This window comes from Heterodontus francisci, chromosome 3 (genome assembly GCF_036365525.1).
Source record: "Heterodontus francisci isolate sHetFra1 chromosome 3, sHetFra1.hap1, whole genome shotgun sequence".
Lineage (NCBI taxonomy): Eukaryota > Metazoa > Chordata > Chondrichthyes > Heterodontiformes > Heterodontidae > Heterodontus > Heterodontus francisci.
In genome coordinates this window covers 174,754,129-174,780,964 of record NC_090373.1, presented here as the reverse complement: position 1 = coordinate 174,780,964, position 26,836 = coordinate 174,754,129, and the positions used below count along the sequence as shown (strand labels likewise).

Sequence of the window (26,836 nt, the reverse complement as noted above, 5' to 3'; positions counted from 1 at the left end):
GTGGCTTCCTGGGTTGGCGAAGGCTGCCTTACCCCCGACTTTCCAGCCAGTGGGTGGAATCCCGGCCAACTCCAGATATCTTTCATTTCTTTCTCATGTGCAGAAAATGAGTCTCCATGTTGCTCAGTTAACATTGTATGGGCCTGCAGACAATGGTGGTTGAGTTATAACACAGACTAAAGCAAGGTCTGGGGCTTGCTGAAGCCCTGCGTTCCTCAAACTGGATTTCTCACCTACTGTCCTAACTTTCTGATTTTTGTCCTTTTCTTTCCTTTTTCAGATATATTGAGAAAGTTTAATCCAAATATCTACGGTTTTGCCACCGGGATCGGAAATCGGAATAGTAGATTCAATGCAGCTGTTTCAGGTTCTAAGGCCGAGTGAGTACTCGTTGGCTGATTGCAACTCTGGCCCACTGTGGTGGTTAAGCAGGCGGTGCGCTTACCACAATCACCCAAAGCCAAGGTTGATAAGGCCAAACCAATTTTAAGTTCATGCCTCATTCACTGGCAATCCGCAGCATTCCTTCAGGGACCAACTGGGCTGCTCAACGCCCAGTACAACTGGATCCAACATGCACATTAACATTGGGGTGTGAGATCCCTCCTTGACAGGAGGAGGCCCAGAGACTTTCTTTGAAGTTTGTGCCCCAGTGGGAGTCCAGGTCTGGATCCCAGACAAGGCCCAAACCCACTGGGGGGAGATGGTGGTGTAGCAGTAATGTCACTGAACTAGTAATCCAGAGGTCTGGGCCAATGCCCTGGGGACATGGGTTCAAAACCCACCCTAGTAGCTGGTGGAATTTAAATTCAATTAGTTAATTTTTAAAAATCTGGAATTGAAAGCTAGACTTAGTAACAGTGCCATGAAACTATCAACAATTGTCATAAAAACCCATCTGGTTCAATAATGTCCTTTAAGGAAGGAAATCTGCCATCTTTACCTGGTCTGGCCTACTTGTGACTCCAGACCCACAGCAATGTGGATGACTCTTAATTGCCCTCTGAAATGGCCTAGCAAACCACTCAGTTGTCAAGGGCAATTGAGGATGGGCAACAAATGCTGGGCTTGGCAGCAATGCCAACATCCCATGAAAGAATTTTAAAAATTCTGCAGGCTAGGGCTGTCAATTCTGGTTGGGCATAATCCTGGAGTTCTTATCACATGATCTCCCACATCAAAGCTCCCCACCCCCACACTCCCACCATTGGTCCATCCTCTAGATGCTCCTCCGCCTTCCAATACCATTGAAAAAGGAACTGACTCTCTGTTACCCAATTGGATTAATCTTGGCTGTTGGTCAAACAGTCTTTATTCCCCCACCTCCAATATTTCTATCACTAATAAATCAGAACTGTTTGAAGAAAAATTTAAAAAACACAATGCCCTGTTCAATGCCCTTTATGATTTTTCCCCTGGGATTCTCACAACAGTGGCCTGGAGAGTAACTTTAAACTCTGGAGACTCTTTTCACTCAAGCAAACCTGCTCGACCATTTCCTACCAGGCTGGGGATTTGAGAACTTGCAGTCTCAGAGTCTGCGGTCTGTAGCCACTCCCCCTCCTACATCACTGGCTTTGTTTGGGGCAGACAGGGGTTCCAATCCCTCAAGGCCTATTGGAAGCTGCCGAGCGAGGTTAGAACATAGCGTATCCATCTCCCGGCCTGATTATCAACCCTTCCACTGATCTCCTGCCAGTGATACGTTGAGTGCGATGGCAGGGTTACAGATTTCAAACAGCAACTTTAAGATTGTAGAACATCCCAAGGCCTTTCACAGGACAGTTAGCGAGCAAAATTTGAAACTGACCCACATAAGGAGAGATGAGCACAGCTGACCAAAAGTTTGGTCAATGAAGCAGGTTTTAAGGAGGGTCTTAAAGGAGGAAAGTGAAGTATAGAGGGAGAGAGGCTTAGGAAGGAAATTTCAGAGCTTAGGGCTTAGGCTGCTGAGTGCACAGCCACCAGATTAAAATCGGGAATGCTCAAGAGGCCAGAAATAAGGGAGCACAGATATCTTGGAGGGTTGTGGGTCTGAAAGAGATTACAGAGATAGGGAGGGGCGAGGCCATGGAGAGATTTGGAAACAAGGATGAGAATTTTAAAATCAAAATTTAAATTAAAACTTCCAGTCCTGGTATTCCCAGCTGTTGCTGCCATTAACCTGACTAGCTCAAATATTGGCCAAGAATATAGATTGAAAAGCAATGTATTTTAAAATTGTGATTTTGTAACTTGTTTTTTCCCCCCTTTCTGCAGTGATATGCCAAAACAGGCTCATACCCTGATTCAGCTCATGAAGAACAGTTCAGTAAGTGTCTGTGCTGATTTTGGGGAATGTTGCATCAGTGTTTTCTGCTGTTCAGCCACCTAGAGGGCTGCAGTGGAACAGTCTGACCACAATACTGAACAGTGTTCACTCTAGGAATGTCTGAGATGGGATGTGACACTCAGATGACAACCACAGTGCACCTATTTTAAACAATCATAAGTTTCCCTAATTTCAAAATGTTATCTACTACGTGGACCATTTCAGGTTTGGATGTGTATGTTTTGAATTCTTCTGGTTCCTAATGCTCATAAACTGCTGACCTGCCCACTCTTAGAATCATAGAATAAAATAGCAGAGAAGGAGGCCATTCAGCCCATTATGACTGTGCCAGCGCTTTGAAAGAGCTATCCAATTCATCCCCTGCCCTTTCCCCATAGCCCTGCAATTTTTTTCCCCTTCACGTATTTACCTAATTCTCTTTTGAAAGACATTATTGAACACCCTTCATACAGACACTTACCGAGGACTAGATTGAACATGGCTGTGACCCCAGCCCACTTTGATGAGTAACACTGATGCTCACTGGTGACGATCACACACGAAGACTGGGTATCTAGTAACATGTTACTGGAAAGCATGCTGGATTGCACTTGCAAGCAGCCACCATTTTCAAGAGAGCAGGGAAAGAACTGGAGACAATGATTCCCTGTTGAAAGAAGTCTGAATGCAGATGAGAAAGCTTAGAACTGCTAATAGGAGAGAAAATTAATATTTCAAAAAACTTTTTTTCGTGTAGGAAATCAACTTCAAGGAGGACTGGAAAGTAATCACCCTTTTCATCGGAGGCAATGACCTCTGCGAGTACTGTATGAATAAGGTAGAGCTTTTCATTTTTCAATTTTTATTCACTATAATTACTTGTTCTATTTTACAGTTAAAAACATCCATAAGTCAGAGAATTCTCTTTACCAAAAGAGGTATGTTTTTGGATTCGCAGTAGCATTCCCCACCTCTGGGCCAGACAAGTGGAGCCTAGAAAATGGACTCTAATTACTGGGTTGACATGCAGTGGGATACTCCCATTCAGACAGAGTGGCCACTGGCTCAGTGGTAGTATTCCCATCTCTAAGTCAGAAGGGTAGGGTTCAAGCCCTCCTCCCGACAGTCCTAGTGAGTGTTGGTTCTAAATACTAGGTTGATGCCAGTGGGAATACTTGTGTCCGATGGGTGTGGGTGTCTTGCCTTCCCTGTCCCATTGTAATGGGTAGGTGGGGCTTCTACCCTTGGTTATAGCCCCTCTAGGAGAAGGTACTTGGAAGATTAAAAACCATGAGGGTGGAAGGTGGCAGGAAACCATCTCAGCTGCTGTGCTATAGTAAGTGGCTAGAGAATCTCATGTGTGAGATTCAAGTTCAGATCTGCCCAGAGCAGAATACAATAGACAGACTTTGTTGACAGCCCATTGTTTTCTTCTGCATCTAGTATCCCATTTTCTGCTGCACATCCATAGAAGTGGTGATGATTTAACAGCTCCTGGGGATATTTTGGCGTTGTGTTCTCTCCGTGCGCTGTTTTAGCATGTTTGTGTCTGTCTGAGCTATCTAGCACAAGCATTGAGCCATTTTAAATATTAACCTCCGTGTTCAAATAGCACAGACAGGAATTCATGCAAACGTACCCACAGCCTAGTGCACAGAGGGAATTAAACCCATTGATATTCATTAGAGAAAGAAATTGTTACTCACTTCTGCTTTTCCAGTAACAGTTTTGGCCTAACTAGTACTGGATTAGTGAGAAAAGTATCAAAACAAACCTGCCCTTAATATCATCCCACAGGAACACATGCACATATTTAAAAAATATTCCCTTGAGTCTTGCCTTTAATAATTTCATTCTATTTTCTCCATTTTGTCCCAACTCATCAATGGATAAATTAAAATCTCCCAGAACAATCATTTGTCATTCCTACTGTTATGACCACGGTGGGAGGAGTACACTGTTAATTCAGTCCCACTTCTCCACAGGTCACAACATATTTTTAAAAATTTTTCCACTTATTGAAACAGTCAATCAGAAACACAATTTTTCCCCAGAATAAAACACACTAACCAGGTTTCTTTACTGAACAACAAAATTAACCGTTTATTATAAAACAAGTCTTAACTAGTAATGAAGTAAAACAATATCACACAGATCAAATTTTTGAAAATCCAACATTAAATTTAAAAAGTCCCCTTTCTACCTTAACCAAATTTTAAAGTCCCTTTTTACCTTAGTCTCTTCAAACTCACACACAATATACACCGGTTAACCGAAAGAATAAAACATTTATTTTTAGATCAGAGCCCTTCAGGCGGCGTTGAAAAGTAATTTAGCAGGCCTTATTTAAATACAGGAAACAAGATGAATCGACACAGTAGACTTCACAGAATGTTTTAGGGAATGCGGGAAAGCAAGCTGGGTTGTAGTCTTCAGTTCTTTCTTGGAATTCTCCTTCTTCTGTAGCAAACTTGACTTTTATCTCCTTCCAGAAGGTAACACACACACGTGCACTGACTAACAACCAAAAGGCTTGGTGAGTTTTTTTTTCTGCCCGTTTCAGGTGTGCTTTGCCTGCTACTGGCTTGTCCAAACAAAGGAGTGCTTGTCACTTTTCTACCCCTGTTATCAGGGCTTCTGCTCTAAGCATAACTTGAGCCATGTGACAACCAGCAACACTGTTGCCAATCTGGTTCCCTCAGTCCTCTTCATTAAAAAACTGACTCAACATTTATTAGCTTAACTATAAATTCCTTTTTAAAATATTTTTTATTTTCACAACACTTTCATAACCCTACTCATATCTCCACACTGTATGCAAATTTCCTCTTCCATTTAAAGAAAATACATTCCCACAAGGGGGAAAGATGGGATAATCAAAGCTGGAGCTCCCTGGATGACGAAAGAGATGGAGAGTGAGGTGAAGTTGTAAAAGGGCGCGTATGACAAATGTCTGGTTGATAATACAAGTGAGCACCAGGCTGAATATAGAAAGTTCAAAGGGCAAGTAAAAAATGAAATAAGAGCAGCAAAGAGAGAGTATGAGAAGAGACTGGCAGCTAACATAAAGTGAATCCAAAAGTCTTCTATCAGCATATAAATAGTAAAAGCGTGGTTATAAAGAGAAATGGGGTGAATTAGGGACCAAAAAGAGAAATGTACACATGGAGGCAGAGTTGTGGTTGAGGTACTAAATAAATACTTTGCATCTGTCTTTACCAAGGAAGAAGATGCTGCCAAAGTTGTCGTGAAAGAGAAAGTAGTTGAGATACTGGATGGACTAAAAATTAATAGAGGAAGTATTAGAAAGGCTGACTGTACTTAAAGTTGATTAGCCACCAGGACTGGATGAGATGCATCGAGGATACAGGGAAGTAAGGGTCAAAATTGCAGAGGTACTGGCCTTAATCTTCTAAGGCGCCTTAAATACGGAGAGTGGTGCCAGAGGACTGGTGAATTGCAAATGTTACATTCTTGTTCAAAAATGGGTATAAGGATTAGCGCAGCAACCAAAGTCCAGTTAGTTTAACCTCGTTGGTGTGAAAGCTTTTAGAAACGGTAATCTGGAACAGAATTAACAGTCACTTGGACAAATGTGGATTAATTAAAGAAAGCCAGCATGGATATGTTAAGGGCAAATTGTGTTGTGTTTAACTAATTTGATTAAGTTTTTTGATGAGATAACAGAAAGGGTTAATGAGGTTGATGTGATGTACATGGACTTCCAAAAGTCATTCGATGAAGTGCCACATGACAGGCTTGTCAGCAAAGTTGAAGCCCATGGAATAAAAGGGACAGTGGCAGCAGGGATATGAAGTTGTCTGAGTGACAGGAAACAGAGAGTAGTGGTAAACAATTGTTTTTCAAACTTGAGGACACTAGATGGGTTCCTCAGTGGTCGGTATTAGGATCACTGCTTTGCTTGATCTATATTAATAATCTAGACTTGGGTGTGTAGGGCACAATTTCAAAATGTGCTGATGACACAAAACTTGGAAGTATTGTAAACTGTGAGGAGGATACTGATAAATTTCAAGAGGACATAGACAGGCTGGTGGAATGGGCAGACATGTGGCAGATGAAATTTAATGCAGAGAAGTGTGAGGTGATAGATTTTAGTAGGAAGAACAAGGAGAGGCAATCTAAAATAAAGGAGACAATTCTAAAGTGGGTACAGAGCAGAGGGACCTGGGGTATATGATCACAAATCGCTGAAGGTTGCAGGGCAGGTTGAGAAAGCAGTGAATAAGGTAAGCAGGATCCTGGCCTTCATAAATAGAAACATACAGTACAAAAACAAAGAAGTTATGGTGAACCTTTATGAAACTCTGGTTCGGCCTTAACTGGAGTATTGTGTCCAATTCTGGGCACCGCACTTTCGGAAGGATGTGAAGACATTGGAGACAGTGCAGAAAAAAATTACGAAATTGGTTCTGGGGATGAGAGACATCAGTTACATGGATAGATTGGTGAAACTGGGACTGTCTCCTTAGAGAAGAGAAGGTTGTGAGGAGATTTGATAGAGGTGTTTAAAATTATGAGGGGTCTGGACAGAGTAGAAAGAGAGGAACTGTTTCCACTAGCGGAAAGGTCAAGAACCAGAGGATACCAATTTAAAGTGATTGGCAAAAGAACTGGAGGTGACATGAGGAAAAACTTTTTTATGCAGCGAGCAGTTAGGATCTGAAATGCACTACGAGTGTGGTGGAGGCAGGTTCACTTGTGGCTTTCAAAAAGGAATTGGATAATTATTTGATGTGAAAATATTTGCAGGGATTTGGGGAAAGGGCAAGGGAGTGGGACTAGGTGAGTTGCTCTCGCAGAGTCAGTATGGACATGATAGACCAAATGGCCTCTTTCTTTGTTGTAATATTCTGTTCCATTTCCTTCCACACAATTTAGAGGTCTGTAATACACCCGTACTAATGTAATAAGCTCTTTCTATATTTGAGTTCCAACCATATTGAATATCTTTACCTTTTCTTATCTGCATCAACCCTCTCTACAGTATGTATTCCCTTTCTTGCAAAATTGCCACTCTGCCTCCTTTCTTATTTTATCTATCCCTCTTAAGTATACCCGAATATGTTTTTTTTTCCATTTTTCTCTGGTTTACTGTCAGGTTTCTGTTAATGCCATTAAGTCTAGATCTTCCTGTAAAAGAATTGCTTCCAATTTCCCCAGTTTATTTGTTTCACTCTGTGCATTGTGATCAGTGCGTTTAAACCTTTTAAAAAATATATTTTTACTTAATACAACACTGCTTCTTTACCCATGACTTTTTTTGGTCTAAGCTACTTCCTACCTTTATTTCTGTCTCTTTCCTATTTATAACTAGTTCATTTGGTTTAAGCCCCATTAGGCCATCATGTGAAGTTAAAAACTAGATGGTATGAATTGCTGGCCACTCTTACCTTATAAGTTGTTTTATATTTTCTCTTTATTCTTTCTTTGGATTTCCCAAATGCCACACACTGTACCCCAGCTGTGAAGGGGAGCTAATGAGCTTCTCCAGACCTCCATCAACTTAGTTCTTAAAGAAAGGCCGCATTTTTATTGTACCTTTCATGATCTTAGGATGTTCCGAAGTACATTTAGAGTGTAGTTACTGTAGTTTGAGTTTCATGTGTCTTCAATGGTTTCAGTTCCCTGAGAGATAGGCAGGCAGACAGGAGAAGCTGGAAGTCTTGCTTCAGTTCCAGGAGAGATATTACTCCATGAGCACACGGATTTGTCTTTGCTCAAATCCCTTTGTTTGGGAGTCCAAATTCAAAAAGCTCCCAGGGTGCTCAGCAGGTTAGTCATGTGACTAGCTCCTTATATGGAACAGTCTCTTCAACATCCTTTGTTGGAGGTTCAAATCCAAAAGCTCCAGCCAGCTACACATGTGACTAGAACCGGTTTAACTACTTCTGTGTATTGGAGGGACAGGGACTGCTGGATCCCCATTGTTTCAACATTGTCTATTACCATGGAAATGTCTTTCCGGTCAGGGTTTGCAATTTTAAGTTTTAATGGTCATGTGGTGAAATAATGTGTGCCTCAGTCTTGGCAGGTGGGGTTTGCCTGACACAGGCATGTAAGCCACATGCTTCTTCATATCATTCTCCCCACTCAGGAGGAAGTCGACCGAAATTCCTGCCCTCTCAACTTTTAGCAAAAATGTTAGTGCAACTTAAAAAAACAGGGCTTCCTATCAACTTTTTCAGTAAGTTTATCGACCAGAGAAATGCCAATCCCTAAGTGACGAAAGTAAAGAATGAAACCAGACATAACTATAATGAAGAAAAGATGCCTCACAAAACTGACCCTGGTGGTGGTTAAAAGGAAAGACTATAAAAATATCACGAATTGATGTTGCTTTCTAGGAGGTAAAAATACATTGAAACAAAGGGCCAAGTCTGTGGAAAAGCCAGAGCTCCAGCACAGAACAGTGGGAGAGAATTGTGAATGGAGTTTGGAATGACATTTTCCATGAATCTTTGCTTTGTATCTTTAAGCACTAAAATTGGCATTATGAAGCACAGCTTCAAAGAACAGCATCTCTTAACTCAATTCCATCTGTTTTACATTTACTTCATGCCAGTCCTGGACGAGCTTTCTTGATGGGTCATTTCTTTAACTGCACTAAAATGAGATTTACATTTACAGTGGAACCTAATTATCCCACACTTGATTATCTTCAAAAAATATTCATGAAAGCCAGGGGTAACATTGCATCAGCTAAATTGCAATTGAATGTTTTCAATTGAACTTTCACAGACCCTGGGTTCTTGATTCAGCAGGATAAGCACATCCTACACTCCTAATTCAACGATGATCAATTTTTTAAAAATTGGATTACAGAATCATAGAAACGTGCAACACAAAAGGAGGCCTTTTGGCATGTTGTGCCTGTCCAGCTATTTGGAAAGAGCAGTTGTGCTTTGTCCCACAGCCTGCTTAGAGATGGTTGCCCACCTCTTTCTGGAATGTGTCTTTGCAAAGCAGGTGTGGAAAGAGATGCAGTGGTTTTTGTGGAGGTTCATCCCAAGCAGCTCTGTAACACAGGAGTCTGTGCTCTACGGACTGTTCCCAGGGATGCACACTGAGATAAACATTAACTGCTGCTGGAGGACTATCAAAGACGTCCTTTGGTCTGCCCGAAACTTGCTGGTCTTCCAGTGCAAAGAGTTGTCCACGACCGAATGTTTTGGACTGGCACATTCCAAGGTCCAGGACTACGTGCTGAGGGACGCACTAAAGCTTGGGGCAGCCACGACAAAGGCTGAATGGGGAAAGACCACTGTGTAAGGTCCCCCCACCAAGCTGAACTGAGGGGATGGATCCATGGGAAACCCCTCAACTGTATCCAGGAAATATTTCTTTTGCTGTAAAATGTACATAGCATGTACATAGCATGTAAAATGAAATGGAAGGGTTGTGAGGCAACTCACTCCTGTATTGAAGGAAACTGATCTCTTTTGCACTCTTCGTATTGTTTGAAACCCCATAAATTCCTCATCCTCAAGTGCCTGTCCAAGTGCCTTTTAAAATTATTTATATGGAATCAGCTTCTACCGCCTTTTCAGGTAGTGTGTTCCTGATTGTGACAACTCCCTTGAATGAAAAGTTTCTCCTCAATAACTCAAATATCTTTCAACACAAAAACAACTTTGGAGTATCATAATTAGCCTGTAATGTCAACCTTGGATTAATGGTAACCCTTGTGTCTCTGATTCAGAAGATTGTGGGTTTAAACTCCATTCCAGGACTTGAGTTCATGATTTAGGCTGACACTTCAATGCAGTACTGAGGGAGTGGTACATTGTTGGAGGTGCTGTCTTTTGAATGAGATGTTAAACTGAGGTTCAGGCTTCCCTCTCAGGTGTATGTGAAAGAACTCACAGCACTACTTGATAAAGTCCTATCAAGAAAACCCATCCAGGATTGGTGTAAAATAAATTTAAAACAAATGGTTATTCTGTCCTCTCAACCAACAGTGTGATAAATGCTAGAAATTGGTATACATGCAGCTGTAAATTTAGCTTTTGGAGACGAGACCAGCAGGAGTTGGGCTTCAGATAGGAGTTGGAGCTGGCAGGATTTTTATCTGAAACATTTCACTTTGGAAACAGAAGAACTGAAGGGAAAATTTTCATCTTCAGCACCCCCAACATAGCTCTTCACATGCTGATAGTGCATATAGAGGATTCAGCGTGGGGTCTCCACGAATGGCAAAAAAAAAATTAAAAGCTCAAAAAAACCTGTTCAAAACACAACTGTTGAAGGATAAAGCATCTTTCAGCCAAATGTGTCAAAAGACACATGTCTATGTCAGCTTGATTTCCCGGTCCAGATTCGTTCTTGTCTCCGTAACGGTAGGTCAGAATATTCATGTTGGCCTACACATGCTTCCTAATTCCTATCATTTGTCTTTTGCAGGAGACATATTCTGCAGATAATTACGTGAAACATATTGAGGAGGCGCTGGATATACTGCACAAACAGGTAAAGGGTTGAATGAGGTTTGACCCCAGATCTTTGTTGCTCTGAACGAGTCAATTGCCTGAATTAACTCTGTCTCTGATATTTCTCCTCTGCCTGTAGATGCAGCGCCTACAGGCAGAGGGGAAATCACAGCCATAAGCCCATGTCCTGCCAGTTTATTGGCATAGGCTGCCAATGTGCCAATGCAGTGTGTCACTGGATAACCTTTAGCCGAAAGGCAAACATGATTGCGTCTTGCAAGGATCTAATACTACTTGACAATCTCATTCATGCTTACATGGCCCCTTTAAATCCATTGATCTGATGAGCCCTCCACTACCCTTGTGTTATGAAACGTCTACTCCCAACCCTGGCCCCACCACTTCCCCTCACCCCATAACTAAATACCATCTAAATGTTGTGAGACATTCAGACTTCTATCTAAACTCTAAGAAGGGCCTGAGCAGGTGGTCTGGATATTGCATGCAGCTCCTGACCCATGTTAATGGCCAATTTGTTTGATGGATTTTCTCTGCCAGATTGTTAGCAGATGCAACTGGACAGAGATATTGCTGACTGAAGCTGACTCTGCAAGTCTTGGCACCAGCAGCCTTTCAAATGGCAGTGAAAAATGCTTTTGATAACATATCCAAATGTTACTGGCTGCAGAATATCTAAACTAAAATGTAACAAAACCATTCTAAAGACAAGCATATTTTTTCAATTTAGTATGAATATGCATGAGGTGTTACATTTCTATTACATACATACCAGATCTCCTTGAACAAAACCAGACAGGGCTTTACTTTCCCTGCATTCAATTTAACCATGTTTTGTTCCAGGGAAGCTATTGTTTCCTTTTTATGAATTACATCCTGTTTTATCACTCCCAGACTCCCAGGTCCAGGAGTGGCAGGAATGGACAGTGTTTACTCTCCATAAATGCATTTCATTTTAAAATTTCTTGTTGCAGCACGTGCCTTTTTTCCAAAAATATATTTTATTCATAAATTTTGTAAAAGTGCATTACAATACAACTCAGTGTGACAGTAATAATAGTGTGATTCAAATCAATTTGGTTAAATACAGTCCACGGCATTCTAGGATGCCTCACTCCTCTAACAACAAGAACAAAACTTTTATTTATGTAGTGACTTTAATGTAATAAAACATCTTGAGGCATTTCACAGGAGCATTGTAAAACAAGATAAGATGCAGAGCCACATAAGGGCATATTAGGGCAGATAACCAAATGCTTAGTTAAAAAGGTAAATTTTAAGGAGTGTCTTAAAGGAGGTAAACAAGGTAGAGAGTCGGAGAGTAAAAGCAAAATACTGTGGATGCTGGAAATTTGAAATAAAAACAAGAAATGGTGGAACCATTCAGCAGGTCTGGCAGCATCTGTGAAAAGAGAAGCAGAGTTAACGTTTCGGGTCAGTGACCCTTCTTCAGAAGAGTCGGAGAGGTTTAGGGAGCAAAGTCCAGAGCTTAGGGCCCAAGCAGCTGAAGGCACAGCCACCATTGGTGGAGCGATTAAAATCAGAGATGCTCAAGAGGCTGGAATTAGACGAGTGCTGATGACTCGGAGGGTTGTGGGGGGTTGTTGGGCTGGAGGAAATTAGAGATAAATGAGAGTTTTAAAATCGAGCTGTTGTTTAACTGGGAGCCGATGTTCTTTTCTGTCACTCTACTTTGACATTGTATTTAAGTATTTAAAGATATTTACTGATATGTACATCCCAAAGGGACTTGCAGCATGTGCTGTTTACCACTGCTTTACAATAAGCAGGAGGACTGTAAAGTGACTATTATGAGGTCTGGAGTGATGGGTTAAGCCCTTTGCAATCACCTCTAATACTTACTGGCCAGGCTGACCACTGGCTGCAAGAATTCTTGGGACACAGAGTCATCGACAGCATAGAAGTAGGCCATTCAGCCCATCGAGTCCATGCCGGCTCTCTACAGCACACACAATCCTGTCAGTCCTACTCCCCTGCTCGATCTTCATAGCCCTGCAAGTTTATTTCCTTCAAGTGCCCATCCATGTTAGCTTACATTACTACAAATCGCTCCTCCATAGTAGAAGCCTGTACTAATGCAATAATGACAGTGACTTGACATCATGTGACAATCAATCTAATTTTCAGGGTATAAAGCAACTGCAATCAGCTCACTGTAAGCTGTGTAGGATGGTTTGAAAACTTGTTATTTGTCCTCTCAGCTTTTCTTCTTTAAATATTAATTCAAACAGGTACCAAGAGCTTTTATAAACATGATGCAAATACTTGAGATGAGTGGTCTTCGAAGAATAAAAAAGAACACAATTGGTTGTGATTTGGTTCAGAAGTAAGTGGCAACATTTTCTTTAACTTAAATAGGGTGCTGTTGTAGCACTGGTGAAAAAGAAGGCATTGAGTAGTTATGCTAATGACTCATACAACAGCCCACATGATAAACAATAATAATGCAGGAATTCATCAAGCAACAAATCAGCTTTGCAATAGCACTGGTTTTGAAGACTTTTCAATGAAATAATAAGACCACAATCCATTTGGTTTTTGGTTTACGCATCTGGATGAACATGAAATTGGGATGGTATTGGTTGATTACATTCGTGCTACTGTGTCTATTGGCAATTGACAGAATGTTATAGCTTGGAATCATACAGCTGACTATTTATATTGCTCTACAAATTGTGGAATGGCACTGAGGACAGAGAGATCAAACAGTAAGAATGAAAGTAGGAGAGAGATGGGGAAGGGAGATGTCAAGTGAGAAATGGAAAGGATCAGAAATGAGAGCGACAAGCCAGGGGAAAGATGACGGCATAAGTAGCAGAGATAAGGTGATAGGAGAGGAATGGGCTAGCTGAGGGAGACATATTGGGAGAGAAGTTGGGAGAAGTAAGTTGCAAGACAGCATGAGAAGAAAGGCAGGGAGAGGGAAAGTGATAGAGAACATTAGATATGAGTTAAATAAGACAGGAGAGGATAATGACGAGCTGAGAGTGAGAGAGAAGCTAAGATTGAGAGAAATTACCTTGCTGTGTTGAGAAGAACTGAAAGATTGATAAATTCCATACATGATATTATCCTTTCACTGACCCACCTCTCCTTCCTTTCTGCAACTTTGTGGGCATGTTTCCATGGCTGATCAGTTAAGTTATTGTATTCTGAGCACATTTTCAGATTGCCCATTGGCTAACCCAATATCAATGGTCATAATTGTGATTGGACATCATTCTGTTGAGCAAGTTGGTAATTCATGATCAAAGAAATTTTAGGCATCATGTCATGATTGAGTGTACAATTTTGATATGTAAATCTCTTCACAATAGATGAAGTTTGAAAACTTCCCTCACTCCCCCACCAACAGATTGAGCTCCTTTCTAGAAAATATTTATATTTGTTTTGTGTCATCATTTTACACAGGAACATGTGTCCTTGCTTTTTCAAACTGCGAGAAAACTCTCCTGAGTTGCATGAGATTATAAGAGTTAACAGAGACTATCAGGTATGTGCACAATTGGTTATGTTTAAACTAATACAATAAGCTCCTCTCTATTTAATCATGGTTTTAATCAAACTTTGCAGACTCACAAAGTAAATAATACATTTGCTGCTGCACAAATCTTTGCTCTTTGACTTTTGATTTGATATTTGAAATGTAAACTTTTTAATATTGTCATTACTTTATAATTTTATCATTTAGCCCCCTTTCATATGTTTCTTCCTTTAATTTTAAAACTCCCCTTCTGCTCACTATTCCTTGACCATAAGGGTACAAACTGTCTGTTCCCAAGCATCTGCTAATGTAATCTTGAAACACATCACTCCCTGTATCTGGCTAGGGAACTGTGGTTGCAATCGCACATCAAAGAGGGAGACAGGAAAAATAATTTACTTAAGTTTTAAAAATTAAAAATAGTAACTAGTACTCAGTGGAATCAACCACTATTCTTTCACCCCTGGAGACTGATGAGGTGATACCTGGATTGAGTTTGGGACAACTCTTTTCCTCAAAAGGCAGTGGAAGCAGAGTCTTCAAATAATTTTAAAGCAAAGGTAGATAGATTCTTGATAAGCAAGGGGGTGAAAGGTTACCGGGGTAGGCGGGAATGTGGAGTTGAGGTTACAATCTGATCATCCATGATCTTGTTGAATGGCGGAGCCGGCTTGAAGGGCCAAGTGGCCTACTCCTGCTCCTAATTCGTATGTTCATAGTATGTTTATATGTAACTTGATCTAGTAGCTTTTCAATCATTTTTATTTCAGTGATAATAGAAATGCAGTGCCAAGGATTATTTGTTCCTTTGCTAAATAATGTAAACTACCATTTGTTTTCTTTCTTCAGACTAAATTGGCGACATTGATTTACAGTGGAAAATATGACACAAGTGAGGACTTCACCGTTGTGTTGCAACCCTATTTTTCAAACACAATTTTTCCATTGAACAGTGTAAGTTTAATTTTATAAAAGCAAAATACTGCAAATGCTGGAAATCTGAAATAAAAACTGAAAGTGCTGGAAATACTCAGCAGGTCAGGCAGCATCTGTGGAGAGAGAAGCAGATGACCTTTCTGATGAAAGGCCACAGACCTGAAATATTAACTCTGCTTCTCTCTCCACAGATGCTGCCTGCCCTGCTGAGTATTTCCAGCACTTACTGTTTTTATTGTAAGTTTAATTTTATTGGCTTCATTTTGGCACCCAGGCGTGGGGGTATGAATTTTGACTATAGTCATGCATATTTTAACCATCCTGGGTGCAGGTTTTACATTATGGTCAACTTCCCTGGATGAAGCATTCCTACATTACAGCAGTGCCTACACTTCAAATGTACTTCATTGGCTATAAAGCACTTTGGGACTGTTGCTATAGAAATGCATTATCCCCAATACACAAAGAACTGGAACAGTTCCAGGGCGTCATTGTGTAAAGCAATAATTATTTAGTGTCATGCTTCTTCACACTGTGCAAGACAGTTAGTGCAAACTTGGATGTGGAAGGGAACAACTTCTTTTTCCAGTCATTTCACCTACTACAGCCTGGAGGCAACATATTGATAGATATGCATTTCTCAACAGTTTTCTAATGGATCAGTCTAAGGTTGCCTGTTGATGTTCAGGAAATCAATAGATGGGGCCCCAAAAATCTGAGGCCCTTTCTAGCAAACGCCCACCATAAATTCCACAGGAGTCAGCTGGAAGGGCTGGAATTTAGCCTAGGACCCAATACTAGGATGCTGTCCTCATGGGCAATTCCTGCTCAGCCTGGGACATAAGAGAGAGTGAGCCAGAGGCTGGGGTTCCAAATGTTCCAAATGTCCTCTCATTCAGCAGGGTCAAGATCACTGGTATGAAGCAGAAAAGGGAGGCACTGACATGGATCTTTTTTAAGCGATTATCTAATTCCTTTTAAAAGGTACTTGTGAACTCTGCTTCCTACATGAACTAAGACCAAAAATAAGCCTACACACTCTTTGATGTCCAACATCCTGCCACTTGCAAGGCAATGTACTATTCTGGACTACAATAAGTCCCCTGCTGCTGCAGCTCTTTCTGCCACTTCTGACCCTAGTGTTAGTGAGCTTCACGGTTCCCTATGGAGATGAAAGTCACATAACAAAATTCCCCCTAGAAGTTATCATCTATTTATATTATGGACTGTGTGGTTCAGCCAATGAGATCCAGCATATATTTTCAGTCCAGTAAAAAATTACTTTGTTTTTAACAATATCATTTATGAGCTTTTTTTTTCAGACTGGCCAGCCGGACCTGAGCTTCTTTTCAGTCGATTGCTTCCACATAAGTGAACGAGGTCAAGCCGAGATGGCCATTGGTTTGTGGAACAATATGGTATTGCTTCCTCCTTAACTATTACATACTGGCATTTTGTGAACAGAGTATCTCATTAATCCAATCTCTCAAATGTCTGTGAATTAGATTTCATAGCAGAGGTCTCCGATTCAATCGTTTGAAAATGACCACCCAAATTTCCCCTGTCTTGGTCAACTACTGAAGACCAAGAGCACACCAATGGGTATTATGACAGTGTTTTTCTCCAGCAGTGCATCAAAAACAGTTTCAGTTTCTGTTCCCTTTAGGGTAGTGGATAAAGGCATGTATGGATCCAATTGTGGCAGGTGGTAAATGACTGCCACAGCACATCAAAGCATACATTTCTATAGGGATAGAATTAAAAAATAGAGAAGATATGTTAAACTTGCACAGAACCTAGGTTAGACCACACTTGGAGTACTGTGAACAGTTCTTGTCTCCATATTATATAAAAGGCATGGAGGCACTGGAGAAGGTGCAAAAATGATTTACTAGAATGAACAGGTTAGACCTCACAGACTGCTTTAGGGAACTGGAGCTGGATGAACTTCGGGTCATTCAGGAGGCTGAGGGGGTGATAGAGAGCAGTTATAGGGAAGTAGTGACACCTAAGTTACAGGATAATGGTAGCTGGGTGACCGTCAGGGGAGGGAAAGGGAATAGGCACACAGTGCAGGGATCCCCTATGGCCATTCCCCTCAATAATAAGTATACCGTTTTGGATACTATTGGGGGGGAACGACCTACCAGGGGAAAGCCACAGCGGTCAGGTCTCTGGCACTGAGCCTGGTTCTGTGGCTCAGAAGGGAAGGGGGAGAATAGGAGAGCGATAGTGATAGGAATTCAATGGTTAGAGGAACAGACAGGAGATTCTGTGGTCGCGAACGAGGCTCCCGGATGGTATGTTGCCTCCCGGGTGCCAGGGTCAGGGATGTCTCGGATCGAGTCCACAGGATTCTTAAGGGGGAGGGGGAGCAGCCAGAGGTCGTGGTACACATTGGTACCAATGACATAGCTAGGAAAAGGGATGAGGACCTGAAAAGCGAATATAGGGAGTTAGGTTGGAAGCTAAAAGGCAGGACGAGCAGAGTAGTAATCTCAGAGTAGTACCGGTGCCACGTGCTAGTGAGGCTAGAAACAGAGAGCGAGTGCAGCTGAACACGTGGCTACAGAGTTGGTGTAGGTGGGAGGGCTTCAGATATGTGGATCATTGGGATACCTTCTGGGGAAGGTGGGACCTGTACAAGAGGGACGGGTGACATCTGAACTGGAGGGGCACCAATATCCTGGGCGGGAGGTTTGCTAGAGCTCTTCGGGAGGGTTTAAACTAGTTTGGCAGGGGGATGGGAACCGGAGCTACGGATCAGTGGATGGGGTAGCTGTTGAACAGGCAGATACAGAGTGCAGAGAGTCTGTGAGGAAGGTTAGACAGTTGACAGGGCAAAGTTGCAGCCAGTATGATGGGTTGAAGTGTGTCTATTTTAACGCAAGAAGTGTCAGGAATAAGGGTGATGAACTTAGAGCATGGATCAGTACATGGAACTACGATGTTGTGGCCATGACGGAGACTTGGATATCACAGGGGCAGGAATGGATGTTGGATGTTTCAAAAGGAATAGGGAGGGAGGTAAAAGAGGTGGGGGAGTGGCATTGCTAATCGTCGAGGAGGGTTTGTCTACTGAGTCAGTATGGGTGGAAGTCAGAAACAGGAAAGGAGCAGTCACTTTGGGAGTTTTCTATAGACCCCCCAATAGCAACAGAGACACGGAGGAACAGATTGGGAGGCAGATTTTGGAAAGGTGCAGAAGTAACAGGGTTGTTGTCATGGGTGACTTCAACTTCCCTAATATTGATTGGAACCTCCTTAGTGCAAATAGTTTGGATGGAGCAGATTTTGTCAGGTGTGTCCAGGAAGGTTTCCTGACTCAATATGCAGATAGGCCGACTAGAGGGGAGGCTATGTTGGATTTGATGCTTGGCAACGAACCAGGCCAGGTGGCATATCTCTCGGTGGGAGAGCATTTCGGTGATAGTGATCACAACTCCCTAACCTTTACTATAGTCATGGAGAGGGAGAGGAGCAGATGGGATGGGAAAATATTTAATTGGGGGAGGGGGAATTACAATGCTATTAGGCAGGAACTGGGGAGCTTAAATTGGGAACAGATGTTCTCAGGGAAATGCACGACAGAAATGTGGAGGTTGTTTAGGGAGCACTTGCTGCGACTGCTGGATAGGTTTGTCCCGATGAGGCAAGGAAGGGATGGTAGGGTGAAGGAACCTTGGATGACAAGAGATGTGGAACAGCTAGTCAAGAGGAAGAAGGAAGCTTACTTAAGGTTGAGGAAGCAAGGATCAGACAGGGCTCGAGAGGGTTACAAGGTAGCCAGGAAGGAACTGAAGAATGGACTGAGGAGAGCTAGAAGGGGACATGAAAAAGTCTTGGCGGGTAGGATTAAGGAAAATCCCAAGGCGTTCTACACTTATGTGAGGAACAAGAGGATGGCCAGAGTGAGGGTACGGCCAATCAGGGACAGTGGAGGGAACTTGTGCCTGGAGTCGGAGGAGGTAGGGGAGGTCCTTAATGAATACTTTGCTTCAGTATTCACTAGTGAGAGGGACCTGGTAGTTTGTGAGGACAACGTGAAACAGGCTGATATGCTCGAACAGGTTGATGTTAAGAAGGAGGATGTGCTGGAAATTTTGAAAGACATGAGGATAGATAAGTCCCCGGGGCCAGATAGGATATACCCAAGGTTATTACGGGAAGCGAGGGAAGAGATTGCCGCACCTTTGGCGATGATCTTTGCGTCCTCACTGTCCACTGGAGTAGTACCAGATGATTGGAGGGTGGCAAATGTTATTCCCTTGTTCAAGAAAGGGAATAGGGATAACCCTGGGAATTACAGACCAGTCAGTCTTACGTCGGTGGTGGGCAAATTATTGGAGAGGATTCTGAGAGACAGGATTTATGATTATTTGGAAAAGCATAGTTTGATTAGAGACTGTCAGCATGGCTTTGTGAGGGGCAGGTCATGCCTCACAAGCCTTATTGAATTCTTTGAAGATGTGACAGAACACATTGATGAAGGAAGAGCAGTGGATGTGGTGTATATGGATTTTAGCAGGGCATTTGATAAGGTTCCCCATGGTAGGTTCATTCAGAAAGTAAGGAGGCATGAGATACAGGGAAATTTGACTGTCTGGATATAGAATTGGCTGGCCCATAGAAGACAGAGGGTGGTAGTAGATGGAAAGTATTCAGCCTGGAGCTCGGTGACCAGTGGTGTTCCGCAGGGATCTGTTCTGGGACCTCTGCTCTTCGTGATTTTTATAAATGACTTGGATGAGGAAGTGGAGGGCTGGGTTAGTAAGTTTGCCAATGACACAAAGGTTGCTGGAGTTGTGGATAGTGTGGAGGGCTGTTGTAGGTTGCAACGGGACATTGACAGGATGCAGAGCTGGGCTGAGAAGTGGCAGATGGAGTTCAACCTGGAAAAGTGTGAAGTGATTCATTTTGGAAGGTCGAATTTGAATGCAGAATACAGGCTTAAAGACAGGATTCTTGGCAGTGTGGAGGAACAGAGGGATCTTGGGGTCCACGTCCATAGATCCCTCAAAGTTGCCACCCAAGTTGATAGGGTTGTTAAGAAGGCGTATGGTGTGTTGGCTTTCATTAACAGGGGGATTGAGTTTAAGAGCCGCGAGGTTATGCTGCAGCTCTATAAAGCCCTGGTTAGACCACACTTGGAATATTGTGTTCAGTTCTGGTCGCCTTATTATAGGAAGGATGTGGAAGCTTTAGAGAGGGTGCAGAGGAGATTTACCAGGATGCTGCCTGGACTGGAGGGCATGTCTTATGAAGAAAGGTTGAGGGAGCTAGAGCTTTTCTCATTGGAGTGACGAAGGATGAGAGGTGACTTGATAGAGGGGTACAAGATGATGAGAGGCATAGATAGAGTGGATAGTCAGAGACTTTTTCCCAGGGTGGAAAGGGCTATCACCAGAGGGCATAATTTTAGGGTGATTGGAGGAAGGTTTCGGGGAGATGTCAGAGGTAGGTTCTTTACACAGAGAGTGGTGAGTGCGTGGAATGCGCTGCCAGCGGTGGTAGTAGAAGCAGATACATTAGGGGCATTTAAGCGACTCTTGGATAGGTACATGGATGATAGTAGAATGAAGGGTATGTAGGTAGTTTGATCTTAAAGTAGGTTAAAGGGTCGGCACAACATCGTGGGCCGAAGGGCCTGTACTGTACTGTGCTGTACTGTTCTATGTTCTATGAAAGATTGTGCAAGCTGGGGTTGTTTTCTCTAGAGGGGCAAGAATGGCAACTCAACATCCTTGGATATAGAGTTTTCAGGCGGGATAAAGAGGGAGATAAAAAAGGAGGGGGTGTAGCATTATTAGTTAAGGAATCAATAACAGCTTTGAGGAGGGATGATATGCTAAATGAATCATCAAATGAGGCCATATGGGTGGAGCTCAGAAATAAAAAAGGGGCAGCCAAACTACTCGGAGTATACAATGGATCCCCAAATAGTGAAAGGGAGGTAGAAGAACTATAGGGCAATAATAGTTGGGGATTTCAATTACCCCAATATCAACTGGGAATTTTCCTCCACACAAGATCAGGGGGCAGGTTGTTCAACCTTGCCCGTCTAAGAGCGAAGTCCAAAGTACGAAAGTCCTCATCAGGGAACTCCTCTTTGCTGACGATGCTGCTTTAACATCTCACACTGAAGAGTGGCTGCAGAGTCTCATCGACAGGATTGCGGCTGCCTGCAATGAATTTGGTCTAACCATCAGCCTCAAGAAAACGAACATCATGGGGCAGGACGTCAGAAATGCTCCATCCATCAATATTGGCGACCATGCTCTGGAAGTGGTTCAAGAGTTCACCTACCTAGGCTCAACTATCACCAGTAACCTGTCTCTAGATGCAGAAATCAACAAGCGCATGGGAAAGGCTTCCACTGCTATGTCCAGACTGTCCAAGAGAGTGTGGGAAAATGGCGCACTGACATGGAACACAAAAGTCCGAGTGTATCAAGCCTGTGTCCTCAGTACCTTGCTCTACGGCAGCGAGGCCTGGACAACGTATGTCAGCCAAGAGCGACGTCTCAATTCATTCCATCTTCGCTGCCTCCAGAAAATACTTGGCATCAGGTGGCAGGGCCGTATCTCCAACACAGAAGTCCTCGAGGCGGCCAACATCCCCAGCTTATACACACTACTGAGTCAGCGGCGCTTGAGATGGCTTGGCCACGTGAGCCGCATGGAAGATGGCAGGATCCCCAAAGACACATTGTACAGCGAGCTCGCCACTCGTATCAGACCCACCGGCTGTCCATATCTCCGCTTTAAAGACGTCTGCAAACGCGACATGAAGTCCTGTGACATTGATCACAAGTCGTGGGAGTCCGTTGCCAGCGTTCGCCAGAGCTGGCGGGCAGCCATAAAGGCGGGACTAAAGTGTGGCGAGTCGAAGTGACTGAGCAGTTGGCAGGAAAAAAGACAAAAGTGCAAGGGGAGAGCCAACTGTGTAACAGCCCCGACAACCAATTTTATCTGCAGCACCTGTGGAAGAGTCTGTCACTCTAGAATTGGCCTTTATAGCCGCTCCAGGCGCTGCTCCACACACCACTGAGCACCTCCAGGCGCTTACCCATTGTCTCCCGAAATAAGGAGGCCAAAGAAGAGAAGAATATCAACTGGGATACAAACAGTGTGAAGGGCACAGAGGGGACAAAATTCTTGAACTGCATTCAAGACAACTTTTTTAGCAGCACATAACAAGCCCAACGAGAGGGGGTGCAATTTCTCGACTTAATCTTTAGTAATGAAGCTGGGCAAATGGAGGAAGTAACAGTGGGTAACCATTTTGGAGACAGTGACCATAATACAGTAAGTTTTAGCATAATCATGGAAAAGGACAAAGATAAAACAGGAGTAAAAGTTCTAAATTGGGAGAAGGAAAATTTTAAGAAGCTGAGAGGTGACCTGGCGAAAGTGAACTGGATACAGCTACTTGAAGGAAAATCAGTGGCAAACCAGTGGGAGGCATTCAGAAGTGAGATTCTCCAGGCACAGTGCAGGCATGTCCCCCCAAAGATAAAGGGTGGTACTGCCAAATCTAGAGTTCCCTGGTTATCTAGAAGCTTACAGGGTAAGTTAAAGCAGAAAAAGAAAGCTTATGACGATCACAAAAATCTTAATACTTTAGAAAGCCGAGAGGAGTATAGAAAGTGCAGGGGTGAAGTAAAAAAGAGAGTTGGAAAAGCAAAGAGAGGACATGAAAAATTATTTGCAGGTAACATCAAGGAAAACCCAGAGATGTTTTATCAGTGCATTAAGAGCAAGAGGATAACTAAGGAAAGGGTAGGGCCTATCAGAGATGTACAAGGGAGCTTCTGCGTGGATGCAGAAGATGTGGGCAGGGTTCTTAATGAGTTTTTTGCCTCTGTCTTTTCAAAAGAGGGTTGATGTAGACATAAAAACAAGAAATGCTGGAATCACTCAGCAGGTCTGGCAGCACAGATGCTGCCAGACCTGCTGAGTGATTCCAGCATTTCTTGTTTTTGTTTCAGATTTCCAGCATCCGCAGTATTTTGCTTTTATGTTGATGTAGACATTGTAGTTTCGAGGAGGAGTGTGAAATATTGGATACGATAAGCATAACGAGAGAGGAAGTACGAGAGGGTCTGACATCCTTGAAAGTGGAGAACTCGCCAGGAACGGATGGATTGTTTCCCAGGTTGTTAAAGGAAGCCAGGAAGGAAATATGGGATGCACTCAGGATCATCTTCAAATCCTCACTAGATACAGGAGAGGTACTGGATGATTGGAGGTCTGCGAAAGTTGTACCATTGTTTAAAAAAGGTGCAAGAGATAGGCCAAATAATTATAGGCTGGTCAGTCTGATCTTGGTGTTGGGTAAATTGTTAGAATCAATTCTGAGAGACAGGATAAACTGCCACTTAGAAAGGCACAGATTAATCAGAGATAGTCAGCATGGATTTATTCAGGGAAGGTCATGTCTTACTAACTTAATTGAATATTTTGAGGAAGTAACAAGAAGGATTGATGAGGGAAGTGCAGTGGATGTGGTCTACATGGATTTTAGTTAGGCATTTAACAAGATCCCACGTGGCTGAATGGTCAGTAAAATGAAGGCCCATGGGATACAGGGGAATGTGGCAGGTTGGATCCAGAATTGGCTCAGGGCCAGGAAACAAAGGGTAGTAGTTGACGGAGGTTTTTGTGAATGGAAAACTGTTTCCAGTGGTGTTCCACAGCTCAGTGTTGGTTCCCTTGCTGTTTGTGGTATATATTGATGATTTGGACTTAAATGTGGGAGGCATGATTGGGAAATTTGCTGATGACACAAAATTTGGCCATGTAGTTAATAGTGAAGAGGATAGCCGTAGATTCCAGAAAGATATCAATGGGCGGAAAAGTGGCAAATGGAATTCAATCCAGAGAAGTGTGAGGTAATGCATTTTGGGAGGGCAAATAAAGAGAGGGAATACACAATAAACGGGAGGATATTGAGAGGGGTAGAAGAAGTGAGAGACCTTGGAGTGCATGTCCACAGGTCCCTGAAGGTGGCAGGACAGGTAGATAGAGTGGTGAAGAAGGCATATGGAATGCTTTCCTTTATTGGCCAAGGTGTAGAATTCAAAAGCAGGGATGTTATGCTGGAACTGTATAAAACGCTGGTTAGACCACAGTTGGAGTACTGCATATAGTTCAGGTCACCACATTACAGGAAGGACATAATTGCTCTGCAAAGAGTACAGAGGAGATTTACAAGAATGTTGCTAGGGCTCAAAAGTTATAGCTAATAGGAAAGATTGGATGGGCGAGGGTTGTTTTCCTTAGAACGGAGGAGGCTGAGGGGTGACTTAATAGAGGTGTACTAAATTATGAGGGACCCAGATAGAATAGACAGGAAGGACCTGTTTCCCCTAGCGGAGAGGTCAATTACCAGGGGGCACAGATTTAAGGTGATTGGTAGAAGGATTAGAGGGGACATGAGGAAAAACTTTTTCACCCGGAAGGTGGTGGGTGTCTGGAATTCACTGCCTGGAACAGTGGTGGAGGCAGAAACCCTCAATTCTTTTAAAATGTACCTGGACATGCACCTGAAATGCTGTAACCGGCAAGGCTCTGCATCAGGTGCTGGAAGGTGGGATTAGATTGGGTGGCTAGTTTTATCGGCTGGCATGGACGTGATAGGCTGAATGGCCTCCGTCTGTGCTATTATTTTTCTATGGTTCTACGGCTCTAAAAGAGAAGACTGAGGGGTGATCTGTCATAGGTCTTCAAGATTATGAAAGTGTTTGATAGGGTAGACGTAGGGAGGATGTTTCCACTTCTGGGCAAGACCAGAACTAGGGGCCATAAATATAAGACAGTCAATAATGAATGCATTAGGGAATTCAGGAGAAACATCTTTATCCAGTGAGTGGTTAGAATGTGGAACTCACTACCACTCATTTGAGGAGAATAGCATAGATGCATTTAAGGTGAAGCTAGATAAGCACGTGAGGGAAAAAGGAATAGAAGGATATATTGATGGGGTTAGATAAAGAGGGGTGGAAGAAGGCTTGTGCGAAGCATAAACACCAGCATGAACCAGTTGGGCTGAATGGCCTGTTTCTGTGTTGCAAATACTATGTTCCACACTGTGACTTTGTAATTTTAATATTTATATTCAGGCATAACATGGCCAATGGGAAAATGCAGATTTTATGTGGTAGGAGCTTTTTTCCATCAATCGCACTAGCTTTTAGTCTATGCTAGTAAATATGCCAATTGTGATTAACTGTAATACTCTGAGAGAGCTATCTAGCGCTGTTATGAATATGTTTTGTACGATTCAGTAATTAAAATGCCTCTGGACAGCGCACATCATTATTGTTGTTGTATGTTTGACTTTCTTCAATGGCTTTTTTACCTATGTGCCATTTAATGCACAATGTCCAGAGGAAACATGGTAGTTGGGGTTTCACTTCCACAGGTAGCACCTGCTTAACCCCTTTGTGTAAAATTCATTTTGTTCTATTTTAATGCCGTCATTAGCCTGTATTTTTAATGATTTAACAACTCCCTTAATATATCCCATAAAAAGATTAAACAGAGCAACTTAAATCCCTGAATATTTTAAAATCAATGTTGCTTCCTAACTTTGGATTACAAATAATTGCATCGAGTTACGCTGAGTATGCAACACAGGAACAGGCCATGCAGCCTTCAGGTCTGTGCCTTCACACGAGCCTCTTTCCACCTATGATAGCTTTTTTTGGTGAAATTAGTCACTCATTTTTCAAGGGTAACTTCTGGATTGGTGAGAGTCTGAACTTGGATTACCAAGTAATGGGTTCCAGACTGCTGATTTGTAACTAATTATAAATCATACAGATTTCATAGGAACATAGGAGCAGGAGTAGGCCATTCAGCCCATCAAGCCTGCTCTGCCACCCAACACGACCATGGCTGATCATCCACTTCAATGCCTTTTTCCCACACTATACCCATAATTCCTTTATGTCATTGGTATTTAGAAATCTGTCAATCTCTGTTTTAAACATACTCAATGACTGAGCTTCCACAGCTCTCTGGGGTAGAGAATTCCAAAAATTCACAACCCTGTGAGTAAAGAAATTTCTCCTCATCTCTGTCCTAAGTGACTTCCCCCTTATTTTGAAATTGTGTCCCTTGGTTGTAGACTCCCCAACCAGGGGAAACATCTTACCTGCATCTACCCTGTCTATTCCTTTTAAGTATTTTGTTCTCCCTTTCAGCATAGAAGGAGGCTAACACCCACTGAATCTGTACAGGTGCTTGCTCCACATTGAGCCAATCTTGTCTAATCCTATTTCCCTGTATCCTTTAATTTTTTTTTTTACTTCTTCAGGTGTTTAAATGACTCCCTCTTAAATGTTGCAATTTCAATAGCCATTGGTTAGTGGCTATTATTAGCATTCCATATTCTAATAAAGCTATATGTAAAACCATTTCTTTCTACCTTCCCTGCTTATGCTTGGAGCACTAATGCTAAGTCTCCTTGTTAGCAATTCACTAACGGAAAATAATGGGGGAAATTTTAAGCTAACCTGCCCACTGGGAATCTGAGGAGATCGGGTACAATGCTGGTTTTACACCCTGCCAGATGTAACTCTCCAATGAAGGCAATGGGTGGAGTGTAAAA

At 42.6% G+C, this 26,836-nt stretch overlaps 1 protein-coding gene across 2 annotated transcripts in view; it reads left to right on the top strand.

Annotated features, from left to right (window-relative positions):
- plb1 (phospholipase B1) overlaps positions 1-26,836 on the top strand; it is a 234,932-nt gene that overhangs the window by 202,857 nt on the left and 5,239 nt on the right. The window contains exons 50-58 of one of the 2 annotated variants that reach the window (XM_068019548.1): positions 281-380; positions 2,260-2,311; positions 3,069-3,149; positions 10,736-10,801; positions 13,032-13,126; positions 14,212-14,293; positions 15,134-15,238; positions 16,543-16,638; positions 25,344-25,381. In XM_068019548.1, the coding sequence (XP_067875649.1) occupies positions 281-380; positions 2,260-2,311; positions 3,069-3,149; positions 10,736-10,801; positions 13,032-13,126; positions 14,212-14,293; positions 15,134-15,238; positions 16,543-16,638; positions 25,344-25,349 (683 nt within the window). In that variant the 3' untranslated portion in view covers positions 25,350-25,381. The remainder of the gene's footprint in view (positions 1-280; positions 381-2,259; positions 2,312-3,068; positions 3,150-10,735; positions 10,802-13,031; positions 13,127-14,211; positions 14,294-15,133; positions 15,239-16,542; positions 16,639-25,343; positions 25,382-26,836) is intronic. The other variant, XM_068019539.1, reaches the window with a different exon arrangement.